Source organism: Aricia agestis, chromosome 3, assembly GCF_905147365.1.
Source record: "Aricia agestis chromosome 3, ilAriAges1.1, whole genome shotgun sequence".
In the NCBI taxonomy this organism is placed as follows: Eukaryota; Metazoa; Arthropoda; class Insecta; order Lepidoptera; family Lycaenidae; genus Aricia; species Aricia agestis.
Window position 1 is genome coordinate 22295746 of NC_056408.1, and position 24355 is coordinate 22320100.

The window sequence follows — 24355 nt, forward strand, 5'->3', positions numbered from 1 at the left end:
TTTTCCTGTGTTTCCTTCTCGTCTCCTCAACCTGCACCTCCTTCTCCAGGAATCTTCCATCCGGCATCCTTCACCCACAAGATACAGTCCACTGCTCTACCACCTGGCGACCACGGCCCCGCCGAGTTTGTCGTGTCGCCAACAATGGTACTTCCGTAAAGAAAATATTATAATTAAGTAGTTACAATAGAGAATTTTTGCAATAATAATAGCAGAGTAGACAGAATTAGGTATGTATTTTTATGTCTACGGTTGCTATGTGTGCTACGGTTTGCTACGTGTGCTGCGGTTTGCCACATGTGCGATTTGCTACGAGTGCTACGGTTGCTATGTGTGCTACGGTTTGCTACGTGTGCCTCGGTTTGCCACATGTGCGATTTGCTACGTGTGCTACGGTTGCTATGTGTGCTACGGTTTGCTACGTGTGCTGCGGTTTGCCACATGTGCGATTTGCTACGTGTGCTACGGTTGCTATGTGTGCTACGGTTTGCTACGTGTGCTGCGGTTTGCCACATGTGCGATTTGCTACGTGTGCTACGGTTGCTACGTGTGCTACGGTTGCTACGTGTGCTACGGTTGCTACGTGTGCTACGGTTGCTATGTGTGCTACGGTTTGCTACGTGTGCTGCGGTTTGCCACATGTGCGATTTGCTACGAGTGCTACGGTTGCTATGTGTGCTACGGTTTGCTACGTGTGCCTCGGTTTGCCACATGTGCGATTTGCTACGTGTGCTACGGTTGCTATGTGTGCTACGGTTTGCTACGTGTGCTGCGGTTTGCCACATGTGCGATTTGCTACGTGTGCTACGGTTGCTATGTGTGCTACGGTTTGCTACGTGTGCTGCGGTTTGCCACATGTGCGATTTGCTACGTGTGCTACGGTTGCTATGTGTGCTACGGTTTGCTACGTGTGCTGCGGTTTGCCACATGTGCGATTTGCTACGTGTGCTACGGTTGCTACGTGTGCTACGGTTGCTACGTGTGCTACGGTTGCTACGTGTGCTACGGTTACATACGATTGAGGCCTACAGCGACTAAGCAAAGACGTTGCTTAACTACTCTAAGTTTTTTTATAGATAAGTAAGTTTAGAATAAAAATATCATAGACTTATAATATATACTGTCGAAAAATATATTGTACTCGTATTTTCCAGCGTCTTCGGTCTTCGTATGTTTTACGCCTTTATGGCCTACGGCTACGCAAAAACTGCTACGATATTTTACTACGGTCTACGGGACGGGTCTACGAAAATGAAAGATACAATAAATACAGAATAAAAACCGTAGACTGTTTATGATAAATACAAATATACAATAGGCTAACTCAACTGTGTTCTTCAAATCTTATTTAACAATCAATACTATTACATAGAAACAAATTTTGTGACATCAAATTCTGCATTATACCTACTCTTTAGAGTTATTGGACGTAGTACGTGGTATTTGTGTTATCCGGCTCTGATTCCCGGTTGCGGTAACCCCTTGCACGCAACTACCGTCACGCCAATGTAATTGGGTTAAAGATCAATACATGACACCATTATTTTATAAACAGTGATTGCTGGTTTTAAACGAAATATTTATATTTATTTTAAAACGTCCTAAAAATATCCACAGCCGAACATAATATAACCTCCTCCTTTTTGGAAGTCGGTTTAAAAAGAGGTTTTTAATTTGACCCGTATGAATGTTAGGTTTCATTTATGTTAGGTAGGTATATCAGCGTCCGAACAAATGTGCCAAAATAGTGTATACTGTATATGTATGTAAGTTTTTATGTTTGCGTTCGCATATCTCCGGAACTGCAAGTCCTATTTCAGTTTTTTGTTATACTAGGCATTGTTTAATGTTTAACCCAGGTAAGACTTAAGTACAAAATCGGTTCAGTAGATCTGAGTTAAGTAGTATTAAGTACAATTTTAAAGCCCCCCTTTTTAAACATAAGTTACAACTTTTATTGTTCTATGTTTAAAAACTTTATTTAACTTACTTATTATATAAAGAGGATGCATATTTGAGGAAGTGTCGTAATTAAATTAAATCTATTAATTAATGTTTTAGTAATTTTCAAAAAATATTCTGTTGTATGTATGCTTTATTTAGTCGCGGCTTTCTCTGAACACAAGAATATATTATTATGATTAATAAAATCGCCTAGACAGATTAGATATTCAAAATAGACCAAGAGTCAGCGACAGCCAGTCTTTCGTCATTTTATAAAGCTGAAAGTTTTCATGTTTATATGACCTCTATACCTCTAGAGTTAAGAGGAGTCCACACCGCCCTTTTTTCCATACAAACGTTGTCCCCTGTTTCCTCCCTGGTGCTAGTAGAGTTATAATTTTTTTCTTGAATATCTACGGCCACTAATACAATGTCCCTATGTTTTCTTTTTTTTCATAATTTAATTATTAAATAAGATATGAGCGTTCAAAAATCCAAAAAAATGGCCAGATTTTCCGCTGTGTTCAAACATCCAGAAAACAGATTTGGCTAGATTTTACAAAAAAAAAAAAAAAACATAGGAACACAGCTCAAGCCTTTCTTTATTCTTTAATGAAAAAAGTACTTAAATCGGTTAAGTTTTGGAGAAGGAATCAGGGGACAGCGTATCGTTGATTTTCTGCAGTTGTCTCTATCGCGTTCTGCGGTATAGGCTTGAGGTAAGGCAGACAGCTATAGATATTACACGTACTTTTTTTTCATTTCTCTAGCCCCTGGTGTATCCTCTTAAGAACGACCGGCAACTATGGAGTTTCGGTCGCGGTTACCTTACGAGTTTCCAGTTCTGAAGATCTACCTACCTAACCTTGGATAGAATATTAGGTATAAAGCTTAATTTTTTACTTTAAAGTGGTCTGGCAGATTCCAACACTTATCCCGAGGAAAATAAGGGAAAAATGGGATATCTTAATAAAACTTCCTAAAGTAACCATGTCCAAAACTCTAGTTGCTGATCGTTCTTACTTCTATAGGGGTCATAAACAGGAAAACTTTCACATTTTAAAAAATTACGAAAGACTAGCTCTTACTCTATAATCCTTTACTTAGATTCAATTTGAATTGAAGCGAATTTTTGCAACGAAATGTACGTAGCACAATGAACTTCATGTCAACAGTATAACACACTTGAAATTAAATAGTAGCCAAAAATTGGAGACTTCTCCGGCGCGGTGCCGTCTATGGATATTGTGGGTGCCATGTGCATGCGGGTGCCAAATTCCTCGCATGAGGCGACATTGATGCTTCCATTCTGTTCCATTCCGCGGCGGTGTAAATTGATTGCTGTTTTACCAGTGCCCTTGTCTTCTTTGATGTGTTAACGTGGAATATGTATTCGACGAGGAAGTACACAAGTTCGACGAAGCTGATGAGACTCGCGCCGAGGAAGAGTCCCGCTGCGCCGCCGAAGGACACTGCAACAAATTGGTACTTAGGTAGTAAAATTATTGAACTCCATAATTAGATGTCTCATGTCAGACATGTATGGGTTTTGCGATGGAGTTTTAACAAAACACATCCTAAACATGGTGCTTGCGAAGCCTAATGTCAAGTCGGTAATTTTTTGGCATTGAACTTCGCCGTCGAATTTATCAACGACTTGACTTGACTCAGATCCTGGAGGACCTGCAACTCACCGACCAGCTGCCGTGCACCGCGGTTCTTCGCGACCAGGTCCTGGCGCAGGTCCTGCAGCTCACCTACCAGGACTTGGAGGACCTGCAACTTTCCGACCAGGTCCTGGGAGTGGAAGACGATGTCGCGGGTGTAGCGCTCTCGCGGCGCCCGCACCGTTAGCCGCACCGGGTCGCGTTTCTTCGAATCGCGACCAGGTGCTGGAGGACCCGCAACTCACCGACCAGGTCCTGGGAGTGGAAGACGATGTCGCGGGTGTAGCGCTCGCGCGGCGCCCGCACCGTTAGCCGCAGCGCGCCGCGGTTCTTCAGCGGCCCGCGCTCCCTGATTTTTTTTAGGGCTAGTCAGACACAGCGAAAATGGCGCGGTTTAGAGTCGTGCATTTTAACCACTCAGAAAAGGCGTTGTAGCACGGGAAACGTACAGTTTTTTTTTCATATAACTAGCACTCACGCCAGTACACCCACGCTGCGAAACGCGAAACAACTACGAAACTGTAATAGAGCGAGATGCAATACATTGTCGTGTGGCGGATAGTACCTACGTAAATCGGTTCGCCGCTGTTTCGCAGTTCGCAGCGTCGCGTCGGTGGACTAGAGGCAGTGTTATGTGATGTCCATGCACGAGGATTGGCAATTGTCTACAATTTAGATTTTATAATATACTTAATGTCATAAATATGTATACTATGGGCATACCCAAGTAGGGGAAGATGAAATAACGTCCATTTTCCTGGCAAGTAGAATAAAGTGCGACAAGGCTTTAAAATTTCAATGAACATGGGCGGGGCGCTGCTGGTAAAGGAGAACTGTCAAAAATGACGTTTTTGTATGATGGCAGCGATAGTTTCTTTTTTCGCCACGTTCATATAAAGCCTTGTCGAGCTGTAAACGTGTTACCTACGCTCTGCGCAAAATGAAGTGTTGGAAACAAAATATATTTTTCTCACCTCCGGGCGGAAAACGTACTCAACTTTCTTCCCGCTCGCTGCGCTCACCGATGTTGCTGTTTTCCGCCTCCGTCGATGAGAAAAATAGTATACACACCAGGGGCAGTAAATGTTTTATTCAGTCAGATTAATAAAAGTCAATTTTCATGATTTTTTGTTTCAATATTTACCTAGGCTGTTAGGACTGTTATTTACAATCTGTAAAAGACATTCCTACCTGCCTATAGATCTAATGAGAACTGTTGTGGTACCTGTTATTAAAAATAAAACTGGAGATATATCAGAAAAGGCCAATTATCGGCCAATATTGTACCTACTTGATGGTTTGCTTGAGAGACAACTTAAAAAAATACTTAACTTACATGATGCGTAGTTTGGTTTTAGGCCGAAATTATCCACTGAGTGTGCGATTTTGTCTCTCAAGCATATCATCAAGTACTATACGGACCGCAAAACATGTGTTTATGGGGCTTTTCTCGACTTGCAAGGCATTTGATCTGGTAAGATTACAATGTTCTGTGGTCTAAGATGGTAAGGTATGGCGTGCCATCTGATACAGTAAAGTTATTTACATATTGGTACGAACACCGATAAACCAGGTCAGATGGCTTGGACAGTTGTCAGATGAGTATAGGCTAGAGTGTGGAGTAAGGCAAGGTGAATTGTCGTCACCTACTCTATTTAACCTATATGTCAATGAATTGATTGATGAACTCAGCAACACTCAGGTTGGATGCTCACTAGATGGTTATTTTGTTAACAGCATTAGTTATGCGGACGACATGGTGTTGCTGAGTCCATCAATCTCAGCTCTACGGAGACTGATTAGTGTCTGTGAGACATATGCAGAGTCACACGGCCTTGTCTACAACGTCCAGAACAGTAATCTCGTGATTTTTAAAGCAAGGGGACGTAATGTAGACTCAGTACCGACTGTGACGCTGAATGGTATGGCTCTTACGAGGGTATCGACTTTCAAATACCTTGGTCACATTGTGACTGAGGATTTGAAAGACGATAGTGATATGGAGAGAGAACGGAGGGCGATGGCAGTCCGATGTAATATGTTGGCCCGCAGATTTGCACGGTGTAGTGCAGAAGTTAAAATAACTCTTTTTAAAGCTTTTTGCCAAAGTATGTACACGTGCAATCTGTGGGTCAACTACACGCAGAGATCTTACAACACCCTCCGAATTCAATATAATAACGCACTGAGAGTGATGTTGGGGCTGTCACGATTCTGCAGCGCATCAAACATGTTCGCACAAGCGCATGCTGATGGCTTCCAGGCCGTTATAAGAAAGCGGGTTGCCTCCTTGATGAGCCGAGTTCGTGACAGCACCAACAACATTCTTAGTATAAATAAGTGACAAATTTGATTGTCCCTTTATGCGCCATTGGGTACGTATACATGTGGACGTACCTAGTGCAGCAAACAGGCTACACAGATACTTAAATTAAAGGAATTATTGTATTATTATGTCTACTAACATAGTTTTTAAGTACTATACTATAATATTGTAAATTACTAACTAATTACCGTATGGACTTAGACTTAGCGACCATTTTAGCCCCGCAGACCGACCATCTTCTCGAAACAGATATGAGTTACCATATAGTATAATAACTTTAATTTTTATGATCTTATTTGCGTCGGATGGTCATGCAACAGAAAGTTCTACATTAATTGGCATCAGGTAGGTCGTGTAAATTGAATATCTAAGCATTTTCTCCCTGAGCAATTCAACGTAATATTAATACTTAATCGATAGTAAAAACAAATTATTAATCAAACTAGTTATCTTTATCGAAGTATCTTATCACAAACGATTGCTATCTATCTGGTACACATGTATTTTAAAACGTCTGGATTAACATTACATCAATGTACTTTAGAAATATTGTCAACTATATAATACGCTCTACAGTCTAGGGGACATGTAATTAGTTAGTAGTTACCTACTGTGAAACTCACAGGATCTGGTCGTCATTGGAGACCTCCCGGAAAACGGAGTCGAGGCACTGCTGGGCGCAGACGCAACGAACTCCGTCAAAGGTGGCGAGGCGGTGCGCGTGACCGGCCAGGCACCACATGCCTGACGCGTTGCACTGCCGCTCCAAGGGAGAGAACCCTGACCATAGAGCTTCTATGAGTTAACCTAGGGATGATGCTCACGATGGTCTGGTCAAAGTGCTTGCGAAGTTACGATAATTATTTTGACAGCGTAGTTAAAAATAACAATGGATTTGACAGCGAAGTTACAAATAACTATATTAATAATGGCAGCGCAAGCGCCATATTATCTTAGTGACGCGTTTTGTCAAATGCCTTGGGGACTTTAGCGACGATACCTTCATAGAAGTAGTAGAATGGTTTGCAGCCACACAGTCGCAGCGCCAGCCTCGCGCGGCAGCCGAGCCGGCAAATGTTTGTGCTATAAACCTGGAAGTAAAGGAAGTCATAGCTCATTAACTACCTAGATTTAAACGCTTGTAGGTTCTAAAGGCGTTTCATGAGACCCGCAACTCAGCTGCGCCGAAATAAATGTTTAGCGCGGACCCATACATTTTTTCGTAATAAAAACTATCCTAGACGTCCTTTTCCGAGACTCAAAGTGTGAAGGGGCAACAGACAGAAAGACAGACACATTTTTCCACTTGTCTCAGTATGAAAGCTTTACTACTTTTAAACTGCTTTATACTGCTGCTTTGACTGAAATATCTTCAAAGCCATCCAACTCACTCGTCTGCCGGGGCTGGTGGGCTCGTCGGTATGTCGGCAGGCGCGGCGAGCGGGCGGCAGGTCGCGGACGCCGGCGCCCGCCCTGGTCTCCGTGAGGGTCAGCTCCGTGAAGCGGCTGAGCGAGGGGAAGATGAGGCCAGCTGGCAGTGCCACGTCAGCGGTGTCATACGGCGAGTGAATGTAGTACTGAAATTGTCGATTGCCCCACTCAGATATATATGAATATGAACTTACTTAACTGTAAGTTAATCAGAGTAAATCACTTTGACATAAACTCCAATCTCCATTCGTTTTTCGTCAAACTCTTGATAATATGTGAGTGTGGCCGGAAGAAAAGCAGCCACCGAATTCAAACTCTTAAATAAGTGGCAGGAATCAGAATTCAAAACATTGAACCGACTGAAGTTGCTTACTGTATACCTTTCATTGAGTAGATAAACCCTAATTTTCCTGCACCGAGCAAGCTGATGATGATAAATATAGCTGATAATACTTTCAGAATGTTTTATTAATGATCTTTTGAGCGACTTTTCCAAGGAGCAAAACATCGTCTGCATGGGACAAATATTTTTAATAGTAAGGGCGATAAGTAATATCTAATAGATATTCTGAAGGACTGTTTTTCTAACAAAATATGTAACTAACTCACCCTGACGACCCTGCTGGTCTCTATCACGAGGTAGCAGCCCTGCGCCGAGTACGCGCACGTGTGCGGCAAGGACTCAGCGCTCGATGGCGTACTGTTCATGTTACTGAAAACGTTACATGAAAAACAAATATTTTGGTGAAAGAAAAGGGACCTAGATCCCTAATCCCTGCTCACGTAGAGTTCTAATACAATTATTTAGGTATAACTTAAGAACGGCGGAATTAGTTGATACATGGTTTACCAGTAAGGTTTCTTTTTACTGTGAGAAAATATTATCACAATTTATTTTCCTGAACCGTGGGTATATACCGCGGGGCACAGCTAGTAATTGAATAAAACGAACGAACATGGCGGAGTCTGTTGTGGCGAGGGAGTTTATGGTGTGGCAGACGCCGGCCTCCGTGACCGCCGCCGCCCACCGCGGGCTGATCCGCTCCGACGACCCCGTCTTCATCACCAGCTCACCTGACACCTGGCAATGAGGGTGCTTGAAATTCTATTTACCACCAGGTGGCTCTATGTAGCCTTAGGGTCTATCCGCTAGGCGCGCACATGACCGCTATATCGTGACTATGTCAGCAGTTTGACAAGATAGACCCTAGTAAGGCTACATAGCGGCACGGTGGCAAATATAATTTCAAACACCCTCAATTATAGGGTCAACTATTTAGAACTTTACTTGCTGCTGCTCGAGGCTTCGTCCTCGTTAACACGTTTTTAATTTAAATGATTTTATCTGTTTTTTTCCTCAATACATTTATCTAGGAAAAGTTCATCTATTAACAAATGACGCTGCAACCAGTAGGAGCAAGAAATCAGTAAAAATGTGAAAAAAAAAGAAAAAATATTCATTTTTGACTACCCTATTAAAAATAACTTATTTTTCTTAAATAATTTGATCCATTAGTTTCTGACATTTGTAGTCTTATAAAATTTGTTGTGTGCTTCCTATACCTACATACCAATCCTACGAATACGACCTGCAAACTTTCAAGAGGAGAGCGTATTCCCTCAAAGGCCAGCAACGCACCTGCAGCTCTTCTAATGTTGCGAGTGTCCATGGGCGACGATAGTAGCTTTCGATCAGGTGACCCGTTTGCTCGTTTGTAATAAAAAAAATACCTTCAGTACGATCTGGAACAGGTCCACATCCAGGGTGGTGTCGTTCTGGAAGTCCCCATACCCCTGCAGGTGGTACAGGTCGGAGTCGGCGACGGTGCTGACGAAGCCCGCATAGTACTGGTACGTAGAGTCCGCTGGTGTCACGTTCCAGATCAACTTGATGGTGCTCGGCAGAGAATCCGCGTTTACTTTGTTCTGGATAGGGAGTAGGGACATCTTCATGTTATCATATCGTATTGTCACGCGATTTACCTTACCTAAGGCAGGGGCTCCCAAACTGTGCGCCGCGCCAAATATTGACGTGCAACTGCGCCGCCGCGCCACAATAGACATAGCGACCAGTAGTTCGACTGCAAAGAGACGGACAGGTTTCAATATCTGTCAAATTCGTTGGGTTTCACTAGGATTATGAACGGAATGTGCCTCGCGCTGGCTGATATAATTTATTTTTAAATATTTAAAATAAAGGTTTCAAAATTAGATTCTGTCAATTTTAATCGCATGTGCCAAAACATAAACAACAATACGACCAAAGAGGAACACGTCCAGCGAATATGTCATAGTTTTGAATTCGTATGTAACAAGTTAACAACCCTAGCGACGATTTTCGTCATAATACGTCAAATTTAAAAATTTCAACATCAGTTCTAAGTCGGCATACTCTATCATTCTGTCTACTCTGGCCGCGCCGCGCAGGCTGAAAAAGATTGGGAACCCCTGACCTAAGGGCTCACAAAATTGCTAATTCGCATCGCATCGCAAATTTCTGCGACAAATTTAATAAGTAATAACAATGACATAGAATGCGATGCGATGCGAATTCGCAGTTGTGTGTGGGAGCCCTAATACGTGCAAAGTTACAGGGCAATTCGAAACCGATAACTATATTTTCCTTAGGGCCTGTTTCACCACTTTCTGATAAAGTGCTGAATAGGCTATTCAGAACTTATTTGACAGATTCTCCATACATGGCTACGACGAACGACGAATAGGCTATCCACGCTTGGTGGATAGCCTATTCGTCACTTATCAGGAAGTGGTGAAACAGGCCCTTAGTCTATGCAATAACAATAACCGGAGCGAAAGTAATAAAAGTGCTAGAAAGATAAAGGATTTGACTTTTATAATTTTCAATTTGGTAATAGTAGCCTCTTCACGTTGACCTGTGGAAGCCTGTGGAGCAATACAAGCGAATACAAATTACAAACGTGTTGAGGATTCGTGTTGTAGCTCTTACTTATTGTTCTTAAATCTTAGTATACTCTGTCACCATTCTCGTCGCTTCGCATGTCCATTCTCCAATGCGATGCGACATATTCAATGTAGGTATCATCGAAGAAACTGCCAAGAAAAGATGTATCAACTTTTCTGATAGAAAAATTATAAGCAGTTATTAAGATTGCATGAAATAACGGAGAAAACGAATTTAAATGCCTCCAACTTTCTGTTTAAGGCCGTCCCCCGAGCAAACGACCTTGGCCATACATTTGCCGCGTTAACGAGATTGCACCAAACCCAATAGGGGTTTGGTGCGATCTCGTTTGGTTTTTACTTATCTTACTTCAAAATTGACTTAAAAAAATTAAAACGGGGAATATGTAGTTTATGATATTGTCGATCTATTGGCGTGTGTTTCAAATAAAAGTAATTTGTAAATACTAAGGAGATGCTGAATGTATGCTTGAATTTTAATAAATTGGCTTTACTTTGGAAGCTGATATCATGAGTATAAAGTGGAAAGGAATGTTAAGATACTGAAGATTATTGCTGTATTTTTGTTATAACTCTGTAGCTTTCAAATTATGAGTTTATAAGGCTGTAAATACGGTAAATTACGGATTCTCCGTAAATTTGGATGTTAAGGTTACTTTCAACTTAAAATATATGAAGGGTTGTATTCACTTTAATTAGTTTAAGTGCAGATGATTAGAAGAAAGTAAAGGACTTGCACTAATCAGTCGCTGACCACCTTCTTCTAATCGCTAATCTCCTGCACTTATAACTAATGAGTAATGACTTATCAAAGTAAATACAGGCCTTAAGTGACCGACCTGCTCGCACACGGTGACCGCCGGCAGGGTGTACCTCCAGGTGCGGTAGTCTTTCTCCAGTGTCACCACGGTGGGGCTCTCCAGGAACCGCTGCAGCTGCCCTCGGCTGATGTCCACCACACCCCAAATCGCTACCCCCAGGATACCCACCCAGAGTAATCTACCAAAGAGGTTTATCTACCATTTTACATTTGTTAGGGCCTGTTTCACCACTTCCTGATAAGCGCCGGATAGGCTATCCACCACTTATCTTGACAGATTGAGTATAAGAGAATCTGTCAAATAAGTTGTGGATAGCCTATCCAGCACTTATCAGGAAGTGGTGAAACATAGGCCCTTAATGTCTTAATAGGAACTTATCAGTTATTCGGTCAAAAGTTCTAGCGGTCAGTTCTAGAGGTTAAAGTCACAACTTACCTTTCTCGCGCTTGCTTTCACTATAATTGCGTTGTTGCACAAAAGCCTACTTAAATTGATTGTAGCAGATATACCGTAATTTGGGGTGAATAGATAGGTCTTCGAACTTTGGTAATTATTTTCGTAAGGTTGCAGAACGGATACCCACTTTTTTAGTCGTGTATATTAGGCCTAAGACTCAATAGTCTTAGGCCAAACTATTGATATAAATTTGTTTCTCTTCGAATATGTTTGTAGTTAATGAAAAAAGACACAAAATATACGTAATTTCTAATTACTACTTATCAGGGGACAATAGACACACCTGAGGGAAAATCAGATTTTTCATAAGCTAGGTGTTTATAAAGAATAAAAAATTAATAATTTTTAGTTGTAAAAATATTGTCAAAAATTCGTTCTTAATTTTTAATTTCTATAGATAAACGTACTAGATAATATACTTAGTAGGAACGTCAACATAATCCAGATCCCCCCCTCGGTACGCCCATGAATGTAGCCACACATAAAAAATTGCCAGACTAAGGAGAATGTTACCAACAAATTTATAAAGTTGCGGGTTTTTTACTGGGGATACCGAGTTTGCCATAAAATTGCCATTAAAACTTATCCTAAGATTTTTTCCTATTGCCCCCTTCAATTCTATTCACCCCGGTTTACCGGTACCTTTATAATTTACATCAAATGATTTTTTAATAGAAAGAAATGCTCTAAATTTTACACATATTTTTATTTTTCCCTTAATTTTAATCAGCTTTAAATTATGCTTCTCAAACCTTTCTACCCAGTGTCGGCGCGGGGCCGCTATGTGACTGAACCCATGTATACTCGTCTGCAAGCAGAAGGTTCTGCAGCAGCTCAGCACGGCCTGGATTACGCCATGTCCTGAATATGGTTGATTGGACGGCATCTCGGTGCAGGTCCCATAAAATCGGTTACTTCTACAAAATGCTATGTTTAACTCATGCTACGAAGGCATGCAATTTTCTTGCATCAAAATCGATGTAATCGCAAACAGTAATTTTTGTTATAATGCATATGTCTTGTTTTACAAACGTTTTGCGTGATAAGGTCAGGTAAAATGCTCCTGAAAAGCACATGCAATGGTTTGTTTCTAGTAAAATAAGCATAAAAGAAAATAATATTATTATAGGCTTATAGTATCGTCACAATCGAAATGTCTATTTTTATGCGATGCCACATAACTGTATAATATAATATTATATTCTAATTTCTATCCACAATTCCTATACAATCCATTTTCAAACGATAGGCGATTTCAGACAAAGCTAGCCATTTAAATGGTGAAAAAAACATAAACAAGCAGATTAGGTAGTATAAACATTTTAACTTTAAACAGTATAGAGTCTATATACTATATTGGACGACATCGCAGAACAATGTCAACTCGGAATCACAGTAAGAATCGAAAGTTATTATTGATCCTACGAATGATATCAAAAATTAATGAAGTACCTTTAACAATTGACCCAATAATGGAGGTCAATATGTAACGACTTAATAGTTTTACGTTCGGGCGACTGATTCATAATTTATGTCCGGAAATGAACCTAAACAATATCCTAGATAATATAAATATTACTATCTCTGAGTCAGGTGAAATGTTACACAGAAAAATAATATATTTATCAGAAACATCTATGAGTGTATTTTTACGAGAAATTAACGAAACTAAGACGAACTTTTTCAGTAGTTAGTTTTTCCATAAGAAGCAGCTAAATATTAATGGCTATAAAGCGAATAATTATAATTAAATAATGATAAGTAATGGAAAAAAATCATTTAGGGCTAAGTATAACAAATATCATATCCTGTCAATATCAACAGCTTAAACAGGAATCACGAACAGCTATTAAAAGCCGGTAAACGACATCAAAACTCGATGTGGTTTTTTTGATCGCTGAGCAAATAGATCGATGAATCCGTTCCCAGAACCTTATCAACAGATAACGATACACATTCACCGTTAGGGCTAAACACTTATGTCATAATTTTATTTCAATGTATGAAAAATTGATAAAATTTCGTAAAATATTTTAAACAATAATTGTACTGCTGAGACCTTATTTGGAAATTAACATTATAGGTAAATAGAATTTAACAAAAGTTAGTGAAGTGGCGACCAATGATGGTGACTGATAATTCATGAATATTAGCAATTTTTTTGTTTTTGTAGCAAATTAGTTAACATATTTTTTTCCCAAATAACAAGGAAAAATTCAATTTTTATAATTATGTTGTATTGCGAATTCGATTTTATTGCAACCGCAAACGTCGAGCAGCGCGGGGGCCAGCACAGCGCCCTGCGGTACCCGGCGGCGTTATCACGTTATCAGCTATATTATCGCCCACCTTTACACTGAATTTCAACACTGATAAGATTTCACGACTCCGCACAGGACGGTTTTAAATAGGCGATACCGATAGCGCAATATCGGACAGTATTAGTGTACGGGCGTGCCTGGAGACGCCGGTGTAGTGTGTGAAACATGGGGCTCAATTATTTCATATTTGTTTTAGTGATCGGGTATGCGTCTGCGCAGAGCTGTGAGTGTTTAATCCTACTGTTATTGTTATAATTTCAATCGCTTTTCATGCAAAAATACAAAATAGTTAAGGTTAAGACGTGGATGGCAACGGAAAATTCGATAATTTTGATAAGGCTTTTGATTGTGATACACAAACCGAGTAATCTTTATTCGTTATTGTTGGATCCATAATGTTACATTTTTTTTCAGAAAACTTCCCACTATGTTTAAAAAACTAACCAAAAATACATCTTCACTGAAATAACAACTACTTAATTCAGTAAAAAAGCATGTTTTATGTTTTTTTATTAGTACAATTATACTTCGTTGGTAGTTCATATTGTAAGAGAATTTTGACCCAAACCATACTCCTATCTTGACATTCACTTGTTTCCAATAATTTTATCGTCCACTTGTAATATTCAATAGTAACAACCAGTAGTCATGTTTTATTAAAAGTACCGAGGTACTTCAATGGATTAGTTAGAATTTTTATTACAAAGATACACCCTCTTTAAAGTTATTGCTTTAGTATTTATCCAAAGATAATCAAATTTCATAAAGCATCAGTATGGCTAGCATAATAATATTTTAAGTTTAAAGGTATTAATATTATATGTACGAAATGTAGATTAATTAAGTATTATGAGTTTAGACTTTAGTGCTTTCCATGATTTTCCGTACCCGTTCGCGAAATGTAGAGTTGGGACCACGCCTTACATCATTTACAATAATATTTTATACTGTAGCTTGAACTATCTTTAATGATTCAGAATTATTTTATCATATCATGAAGGTTATTGGATGAGGTTTACTGGAAATAGTAATGTTACAAGAAAATATTATGATACTTTGAAATTTTGTTCTTCTATATTTTAGCGGATGAGTTTTATAGTCTTCAAGAAAATAAATATTTCGTTTATCATAATATCATATAATAATAGCTCCCACACCGGTTTCGGTGACGGTGGCCGATTTCATTGAAACCAGACCAGCTACGCAGGAGTAATTTTATAGTGCCCAAGTGTGTGCGCAGTATACAAGAGCACTCTCTATTCCTTTACTCTCATAACCCAGTGGGACGGAACACCGACACGACTGGCGAGAGATCAGGCGCAGGACCGACTTTTTACATGCCCATCCGACGCATGGATCATCTTACTTGTCAGACAATCAGGTGATCAGCCTGCATTGTCCTAACCAAACTTGGAAATAACATGTTTCCAACGCGGGAATCGAACCCACGACCTCCGAGTCAAGAGCCGCGCTCTATACCACTAGACCACGGAGGCGTTATATCATATGACTATGTTACAAGATAACATACTTCAGGGCGAGTCGCATTAGTCATCAAATTTAATCTACAAGTAATAGTGATATGAAAAAATATAATAAATCGATCGCTAGTGGACGCCATTTTATAATAATAAAGAGTTTAAATTCTACTGAAATATTTGGTCTGGCTCTGTTAAATAAAAATGGATTTTCAATTTTGTTAGTCTCGCTAAATTTCGAGAACGGCGGAACCGATAATAGCTAATTTTTGGTCTTGAAATGTTCGTGAAAGTCCAGGGAAGGTTTATATTAGGCTCTCCTAAGATGTTCACAGGGACATCTAGTGATTCATTAAAATACATGATTAAAAAACCCCCGCCAAACAACTTTAAAAAGTAACGAAATAATAATAATAAGAAATACGTTATAGTTTAGGGGTTAGTTTTCAGCGAACCAAATCGAGACAATCAGTGACATGGCGATACAAAATGCAAAATACACTGTTGGCGGTCCCCCGACACACCGTGACAACAATAATTATGGACTAAAATATCACTTTACACTTAGGAATTATTTAAACTTAAAGTTAGTAAAAAAAAAATATTATTTCATTACTTTTTAAAGTTGTTTGGCGGGGGTTTTTTTAAATTTCTTAATTTAATTTTATCGATGAGGCCGTTAATATGAGCCCAAACATGAAACCTCCACTTTGTGTTCATACGAAGCTCGGTTCCTATAGAATCCAGGTGATGCTGCAGCAGCAGCATGTAAATATTTACTGTCTATCTACTTCTTACTGGTTGTCGCAATTAAAATGAGCCCAAACACGAAACCTCTGCTCTAAGTAGGCGAGGAGTTGGATATCCTATTGATTACCAGGTGATGCTGCAGCACCAGGTCAACTTTCCATTAATGTCACGAACTAGAATGAAATATAAAACTCATCAAACGACTGCAAGTTGCTAACGGCCTTTCATGAACCAGATAAACCCTGATTGTCCAGCACTGAGCAGACTGATGATGATGAATTATAGCCAAGTACACTCTCAATCATGTCACCTTTCAAACAAAAAAAACTAGATCAAAATCGGTCCACCCGTTTGGATGCTACAATGCAACGGACAGATACACACACAGACAAACAGACAGACAGACAGACACGTCAAACTTATAACACCCCTCTTTTTTGTCGGGGGTTAAAAAGCAGAAAATACAATAGTCACTAATTATTGCATTGCTATAATTATAGAAGTATAGTAGGAATCATTAGGAATAGATAAATGAAAAGATGATAATGAAATGGTAATTAATTATAATTAACCAAAATTCTCACCCAAAATGATGAATTTCAGTTCCCTTACACTCTTTATACGCAGACAAATTAATCACATTAGAATTTATACCAATTACAAAATATGAAACCAGAATTCCAAGCAGAGCAATTAGCATTTTTTATATATCCTTAGTTCTATAGATTAATTATAGATCCATAAAGTATAAACTATTGTTGCTTGGGTTTCTGGGTTTCCGAATGCGTTTTCTGCGGCTTTCTATGTTTATTTGATGTTTATGCAAAACCCGTTGGTTGCTAACAATAAATAATTTGTTTCAGTGCGAGTATGTATGCCCTCCACCAGCACCGTAGTTTGTCAGAGTTTGGACAGAGATGACAGTCAAGTAGTATGCGACCCGGTAGAATCAAGGTATGACCATCCTTAAATTCAGTTGTAATAGTTCTACTTAAGATTCCATTGATCCGTAACACATTCCGCTTAGCAACTGCCCTGCGTCTTGGTGCTCCCCATGTCGTCCCCCATCAGTGTGTTTGCAGCGCGCACGTAGACAGTTACGGTCACCATGGGTTGTGCTGCTCGCGAAGCGCTGGACGCTTTTCGCGGCATCACAGCCTGAATGACCTCATCCGTCGGGCTCTTGTCACTGTCGGTATGCCAGCTATACTAGAGCCCTCCGGTTTGGCGCGCGACGATGGGAAGAGACCCGACGGAATGACCCTGGTCCCCTGGAATGTGGGACGGGCCCTTGTGTGGGACGCTACTTGTGTCGACACACTTGCCCCGTCCCATGTCCAGGGAACCTCGAGCTGTCCGGGAGCAGCCGCAAACCAGACAGAAAAACTGACGCGGCACAAATATGAGAACCTCAGCGGAGATCTCATATTTGGACCGTTTGGGGTAGAAACCCTAGGCGCATGGGATCCGGGGGCACATAAGCTTTTTAGACAGATATCTAAAAAGCTTATTGAAGCTACCCGAGACCCCAGAGCCGGGAGCTACCTGGCACAGCGGATAGCCATTGCCATCCAACGTGGCAAAGCTGTCAGCTTGCTAGGCACTCTGCCAGGTGGGGACGACCTAGGGAAGTTTTGCTTTTTATAGCTTTATACTTTAAGTTTATATATTTTAGATTGTATTTTTTAGTGTTTAGATTGTCCTCTGTATCTTAGTTTACTACTTTCCTTATTAATAAAATAAATAGATTCCATTGTCAGACTAAAAATACAGCGAGTTTTTGTTGCCGATAGAAGCTTTCTCAATATTATTTGAAAATATCGCTAGCCAGGTTTTCTCAAAAACACTAAAAGAATATGTGCGCAAAGAAAATATCATGGTATACCAAATCCTTTGATATTGAATAAAAGGATATGGACGAACAGTTCATAGACGGCCCCAATTTTAATAATAAAAAAAAATCCATTGATATACTTAAAGGATCGACTGTGCCATCAAACTGGCACGAGGGACTGCCGACTTCGGAGTGTTCTCGGAGGAGGAGACGGTGCTCTTGTCGCTGCAGCAGCCCACTGAGAACAGGATCGTCGCTTCCATCAGAGATGTTCAGAGAACCGGTAAACCTTTTGATGTTGTTTCTAAGGCTTTTTTGTTAACGAAAAATCTTGAGCTCTAAGAAATCTATAAGCGACTTTACCTTATTGATTTCTGGTGCTTCAATAAATTATTCTAAGCTGAGTGCTAAAGTTTACATTGTAAACAAGATGTCAAGATTGAATTTTGTCTGATTTTGTAAGGAAGACAAACAGTGATTTGAAGAGGCTTAAAGTCGTGTTTCATTTCTTTTAGAGCCGTACGCGTTTGAGGCGGTGGCGGTTGTGCCCGCCAACCACGTGGGAGGCTTGGAAGGTCTGCGCGGGGCTCGATACTGCCACCCAGGTCTGGATCAGACCGACCTGCGCTGGTCACCACGAGTGTTGAAGACCTTCGAACGAGTTGTAAGTAATTCATTAGGACATATTCTTATTCGTGGGAGAGCCATGCTTCGGCACGAATGGGCCGGCTCGATCGGAGAAATACCACGTTCTCACAGAAAACCGGCGTGAAACAGCGCTTACGCTGTGTTTCGCCGAGTTTACCGGAGGCCCAATCCCCTACCCTATTCCCTTCCCTACCCTCCCCTATTCCCTTCCCTTCCCATCCCTACCCTCCCCTATTACCCTATTCCCTCTTAAAAGGCTGGCAACGCACCTGCAGCTCTTCTGATGCTACGAGTGTCCATGGGCGACGGAAGTTGCTTTCCATCATGTGACCCGTTTGCTCGTTTGCCCCCTTATTTCATAAAAAAAGTAAAACAAAAAAACTTTGTGGAGAAAACGCTGCAGAGCAATTATTATTTCATATCAAATATGTTTTAAATAGGATGGTCCCAGATTAAAAATTATAGTAAGAGCAGAAAAGATAGTAACCAAATTATGAGCTTATGGTGAGCAACAAGAGAGAAAGTGTCCAAAGTGTAAGTACGCACGCTTCCCTTCATTTTCCAGGTGGCACGCACCGACCACTGCCCAAATGTGAACACAGACCATAAGACGGCCGAGGAGGTGGAGATGGAGACTCTCAACAATTTCTTCGGCAGCGGCTGCCGGCCCGGAGCCTGGAGCGCTAACGTCACTGTTGACGCTGATCTCAGTAAGTATAATAGACAATGAAGAATACACGCAAAATCAACACTATAGACCTTATATTTTCATTAGGTTATTCGTTGATTAAATACTAGACTAGATGTTGACGGTAACTTCGTTCGCACAGAAAGGCACGTGTACAATTCCCTCTTTGCCGCGATAAAACTATGTATTCCGTGTCCTTTTCGAGGACTAACACGAACCAGAACAAATATAATTAAAATTTGTTTAGCGGTTTATGCGTGAAGAGGTAACAGACCAACAGATAGACGAACAGACTTTCGCAATTACGACATTAGTATAATATGACAGGCAGCTGCGAATTTGATTGTGCACTTATGAATATTGATCGAAACTATTATTACAGAGAACAGATTCCCGAATCTCTGCTCGAGCTGCGGCGAGGGCGCGAGCTGCTCCCGCTACAACCTGGACATGGGCGTCACCATCAACGGCATCAACAACAACAACCGCCACATCCAGGCGCTGGAATGTCTCCGCAGAGGCAATTCCTCCGTCGCCTACGTCGCGTGGCAGCACGTCCGGGAATTCTTCACTGTTAGTCTTTGTTGTAATTTAGGAACCTTCAGGCAATATTGTTTAAAATGTAGTAACCTTTTTTGGTGCATCTGGTAAAAAATTAACAGTTTAGCCACGCATAGCATTTGTTATGCTGATTATTTTTAAGGGATGTAAAATTAACAAGTCGAAAACTATTTATCCATTCAGTTTTTGGGCATGACCAGTTTAATGTTTATTTAACGGAGTATCAATAGAATGTCAATCAATAGAAAATAATGTTCGGTTATTATCTAGCTCTAACATTGTTCAGATCCGTAACCCCCAAGAAGCGACGTCGTACGCGCTGATGTGCGAGGACGGAGCCCTGCGCGTGCTCACGGCCGAGGTTCTCGCCGCCGCCACCGCCCCGTGCTCCTTCGTCAAACAACCCTGGGCTACCGTTGTAGCTTCCACGTAAGGATATATTCATGCTATATACTTTTGCAAAGCCACTATGCAATTGGTTGGGCTTATTTTCTTTGTTACCTACAATAAAATGTTTGCTTACGTTTCTGTATGTTGTGTAGAAGTAATAGATATACGAATGATCATACTTCCGTATTTATAATCTATGTGTGCAGAAACGAGCATTGCCTACAATATATTGAACAATTTTAGAGCTAAGGCATCAGCAGTCCTTACAAAACTGCGCGAGTGGTGGCCCAACGGCGTCAGCCCCGGCGACAACGGCTGGAGGTCGCAGCTGTACTCCAACATTATCGGCGGCGCCAACGCAAGAGTATTCTTCGAAACCACCCCCCTGACTGCTAGCAACTACACTTCTCCCGGTAGGCTTACCTTCTCTTGATTCTTGTTATACTAGTGTATTTTCGTAACAACTATCAATAACGAAGAATGCGGGTTTTTTTTAAAGAGTTTCCCTCTTTAAAAAAACCCGCATTCGTAGCCTGAATAATATGTAGAGATTTTTATAATCTTCGAATTGTAAGTCATAAGACAAGTTGATAGGAATGATACACCCATGTAGACCACAGATTACTACTATGCACTTCAGAAACAATTCAAAACTATACACGATCTACATTTATCGTCATTTATCTAGATTCTAGTTTTTTCCAATCAATAAAATATATCGTGATTGGCGATATCATTTCAAACATCGCGATCGATATCGAGCGCGTAGCATCCGCCAAAGAGAGACGTAAATAAAAGCTTGAATATTTCAGTTCGCAACATAGCCGATATCAGTGCTTCAACATCGTGTATCCCCGCGCGCCGCTGGTGCACCATCTCCACACAGGAGCAGACCAAGTGCCAGTGGCTGCGCGCCGCCGCCTACGTGCTGGGCATCGAGCCCCACATCACCTGCCAGCAGCGGAACAACATATTCGAGTGCCTCGCAGACATCAGGGACCGCAACGCCGATCTCATCGTATCGCCTTCCAACTATGGCTACCTGTCTAGACAGTGAGTACCTTACCTACTGGAATTAAGGGCACTAAAAATGATATGTCATTAAAAAAAAAGGGATTCCTTCGATTAAGACCGTCTAAATTAATGTGAAGTTGATACACTACGTTTCTCTTCCAAGGCATTACAAGCTCTCCTCGGTGAAGTTGGTTCAAAACTCGAGGAACAACCCCGCCGCCTTCTCCCGTGTCGCCGCCCTCCTGAAGGAAACCACCACCCAGACCAACGTCACCAGGTTCGAAAACCTTCGCGGCAGGAGAGCTTGCTTCCCCGAATACAGTGGTATCGGTAAGTGATCATCAGATTGGCTTAAAAGTTAAAGATAATAATAACATACCCTATGTTGTGGGGTAAATATTTAAAAGTAAGAAAGCTTGGTTGTTGATGTAAGTAACTTAATTTTTCTTGAGCTCTCAATAGGTATTCAATTAAAATTGAAATCTAAAAATTATATTTGTGTAAAGCTTTCGTGGCGTTCGTGAGCGTCGCTCACGAGAGAGGTGTGATCAGCTCATCGGAGTGCGACTACGCGCAGGCAGTTGGGGAATTCTTTGATGGTGCCTGCGCACCCGGAGCCGAGGCTGCCTCACACGCCATCGGAGACAGCGTAAGTGGAAGTGCTTTAGACGTAGGTTACACGCTCAGTTTTTCATCAGTTCAGTCCATCAATCTGGTAAGATTGACGCGAAATTGAACGTATAACCAGTTAATTGACGGATTGATAATTTATTATGTACTTTTTAGTTACGTTAGTAACATAGAATATCATTGTTTTTAGCCATCAATCTGGCGTCTTATGCTTTTAGCTTTCATGTTGAGATAAATTGTAAATTCGAGTAGTTTGCACACTTAGTTGAGAGTATTCTTATGCAATAGTAGTATTTTCATGGGCTCCTGGTTTCTTGTGTAGCGCATACTAGCTCGGTACCAATATACCACTTTAGTAATTCAGTAAATATTTTGTTGCAGAGCTTCAACGCGACCAACCTGTGCACCGCCTGCCGTCCTTCCTACTTGACTAGCAATATTACTTGTAAGTGGTTCAATTTGGTTTTAGAGAAAAGTTTCTTAAAATATCAATACTTACTTATATTAACTTTTTTAGTCCTATTTTATATTTTAGCACAACCTATTTCTTATATTTTCCCGTCCATTTCCAGACACTTGCGCCTACGACTACTCCAACCTGTACTACGGCAACAACGGCAGCATATCCTGCCTGGCCGACAGCTCCAACGACGTCGCCTTCGTCGAGATTCAGAACATTCAGGGTAGGAATTAAGAAATTTTTAAGTAACGTGGTTATAATAAATTGTAGAGCAACTTACAGCAGAAAACACTAAAATTGTAGACTTAGGGCCACTTCGCATTTTAACATGACGAGCAATGAGGTGTATTTTTTAATAGCTACGCCTCGTGGCAATGTGAATTGAGGTTCAGTTTCCAACCGAACTTTTGCATTCAATTTATCATGAAAGCAGAAAGCCTGTAATAATAATAATAATCATTTTATTTTCAGATTAACATCCATATTCCATAGTATTTTTTTAAGTCATTACGTTACCAAACATTATCAGAACATTATACAAATCATCACTTTAAATGTTATTAATTTTACGGTTCAACCTATCCTATTTTTAGTCCCATTAATATTTTCATCCATTTATCTTGAATGATGATGAATCTGTTGTATGTAATGATCTGATGACATGGTCGATTGTTGAATGTTGTAAGTATATTGTGGTGCCATTCAAGCAGTTCTGTTATAGTCTTTGTAGAGTTATATCATACTCCTTGATCTTATACTGTTATGTTGTCTGTAGCTCACCTGACTACGGCGGGTCTGCAGGCGTCGCAGGTGCGCGCGCTGTGCCGCAACAACACGCTGGCCATCACCACCGGCATCGACATCGATCAGAACTGCCTGCTCGCCTACGTCGTCGACTCCGAGGTGCTCGCACGACGGTGAGTATCGAGCTGTGCTCATTTCGTGGAATTATTAGCATAAAATCTCCAGTCTCTCCAATCAATTACTACTCGGTAACTTCTTTGATTGTGGCGAATGTTTTTAAAGAGTAATAAAGGGGCACGAAAATTCTTTTAAAATGTCGTATTAAATAAGTCCGCTCCGGATATCCTTATATTTTTAAGGATTGTCTTTAATTCTCATGTTTTTATTCTAGGGACGACCCTCTCCTGAACGCTTTGAACACTCTGCTGGACTCCCTGGACTCCCACTTCGGGTACAACGAGCCGATCTCGACGCAGCTGATCAACCTCGAGCTCTACTCCCCCTTCGACGGCAAAAGCGACCTCCTGTTCAAGGACACCGTCGTCGGCCTGGCCGAGCCCTCGGCTACCACCAACGAGGCCGCTAAGAACTACTACGACCTGTTCAGCCACCTGGAGTCCTGCAACGCCGCCGCCTCCACCCCCGGCATGGCCTCTCGCAGCATCTACTCCGGCCTCACCATCATAATGATGTGGTTCCTCACCAAAGTGGCCATGGACTAGGTCCGACCCACCTCTAGTTTAGGTTTTAATGTGACATTTGAGATATTGTATTAAAAATTAGGATGTCCCGTTTTCATGACCAGTAGTTCTATGTAGAGTTCTAGTTGCTATCTACATAAATAGACTTGTACATAATACATATAATTATATAGGTTAACTATAAAGTAAGAGTAACAGTATTTAACGGCAAGATTGCAAAATGTCATTCTTCTCTTTATAAAGAATACAATTACAATATTATGTTGTAACCTCCTTTCTGTTCTGTTCAATGACAGCATCTAGTAAGTAGTTAATATATGACTACTTAAACACGTACTTAGGTACCGGTGTTCATCATTATTTAAGATTTTTCAAGTTCAAAAGTGTCATTAATTGTGTTCATGTCTGTAAAGTTTGAATTTTTGGTATGTAATAATATGTTTGTATGGATTTAATTAAACTTTATTTTGTATTTAAAATGTTGTTTATTTTCCTTTTGAGTAATTATAGCCCCTAGTAAAACACAAGTTAATTTCAATATTTATTAA

General features: G+C 40.6%; 2 protein-coding genes across 2 annotated transcripts; one reads left to right on the top strand and one right to left on the bottom strand.

Annotated features, from left to right (window-relative positions):
• Positions 1-3180: 3180 nt before the first annotated feature.
• On the bottom strand, positions 3181-12474 carry LOC121725496 (acid-sensing ion channel 4-A-like). Its single transcript, XM_042112498.1, has 10 exons — positions 12341-12474; positions 11151-11310; positions 9100-9294; positions 8325-8449; positions 7978-8080; positions 7329-7514; positions 6933-7028; positions 6561-6700; positions 3857-3960; positions 3181-3416 (listed from the first exon to the last, which is right to left on the bottom strand). Exons 1-10 carry the CDS (start codon positions 12472-12474, stop codon positions 3181-3183), a joined length of 1479 nt encoding a protein of 492 aa, XP_041968432.1.
• A 1485-nt stretch (positions 12475-13959) lies between these two features.
• LOC121725293 (transferrin-like) lies at positions 13960-24286 on the top strand. Its single transcript, XM_042112184.1, has 15 exons — positions 13960-14132; positions 17001-17091; positions 18118-18254; positions 18487-18635; positions 19185-19329; positions 19690-19880; positions 20155-20297; positions 20502-20671; positions 21071-21311; positions 21436-21602; positions 21779-21921; positions 22284-22347; positions 22475-22585; positions 23138-23279; positions 23498-24286. The coding sequence occupies exons 1-15, from the start codon at positions 14075-14077 to the stop codon at positions 23826-23828; spliced, it is 2283 nt and encodes a 760-aa protein (XP_041968118.1). The 5' UTR covers positions 13960-14074; the 3' UTR covers positions 23829-24286.
• Positions 24287-24355: the final 69 nt, after the last annotated feature.

What these genes read in the sequence shown, in the direction of transcription:
- LOC121725496 (XM_042112498.1), bottom strand. Translation starts at nt 12,474, where the DNA reads ATGCCGTCCAATCAACCATATTCAGGACATGGCGTAATCCAGGCCGTG. An exon ending in CGGTCACCGTGTGCGAGCAG is followed by an intron (nt 9,295 to 11,150) that starts GTCGGTCACTTA and finishes CTCCCTATCCAG; the next exon opens with AACAAAGTAAACGCGGATTC. An exon ending in ACTACTTCTATGAAGGTATC is followed by an intron (nt 6,701 to 6,932) that starts GTCGCTAAAGTC and finishes TCTCCCTTGGAG; the next exon opens with CGGCAGTGCAACGCGTCAGG.
- LOC121725293 (XM_042112184.1), top strand. Translation starts at nt 14,075, where the DNA reads ATGGGGCTCAATTATTTCATATTTGTTTTAGTGATCGGGTATGCGTCT. An exon ending in GCTACCGTTGTAGCTTCCAC is followed by an intron (nt 20,298 to 20,501) that starts GTAAGGATATAT and finishes GAACAATTTTAG; the next exon opens with AGCTAAGGCATCAGCAGTCC. An exon ending in TCCGAGGTGCTCGCACGACG is followed by an intron (nt 23,280 to 23,497) that starts GTGAGTATCGAG and finishes TTTTTATTCTAG; the next exon opens with GGACGACCCTCTCCTGAACG.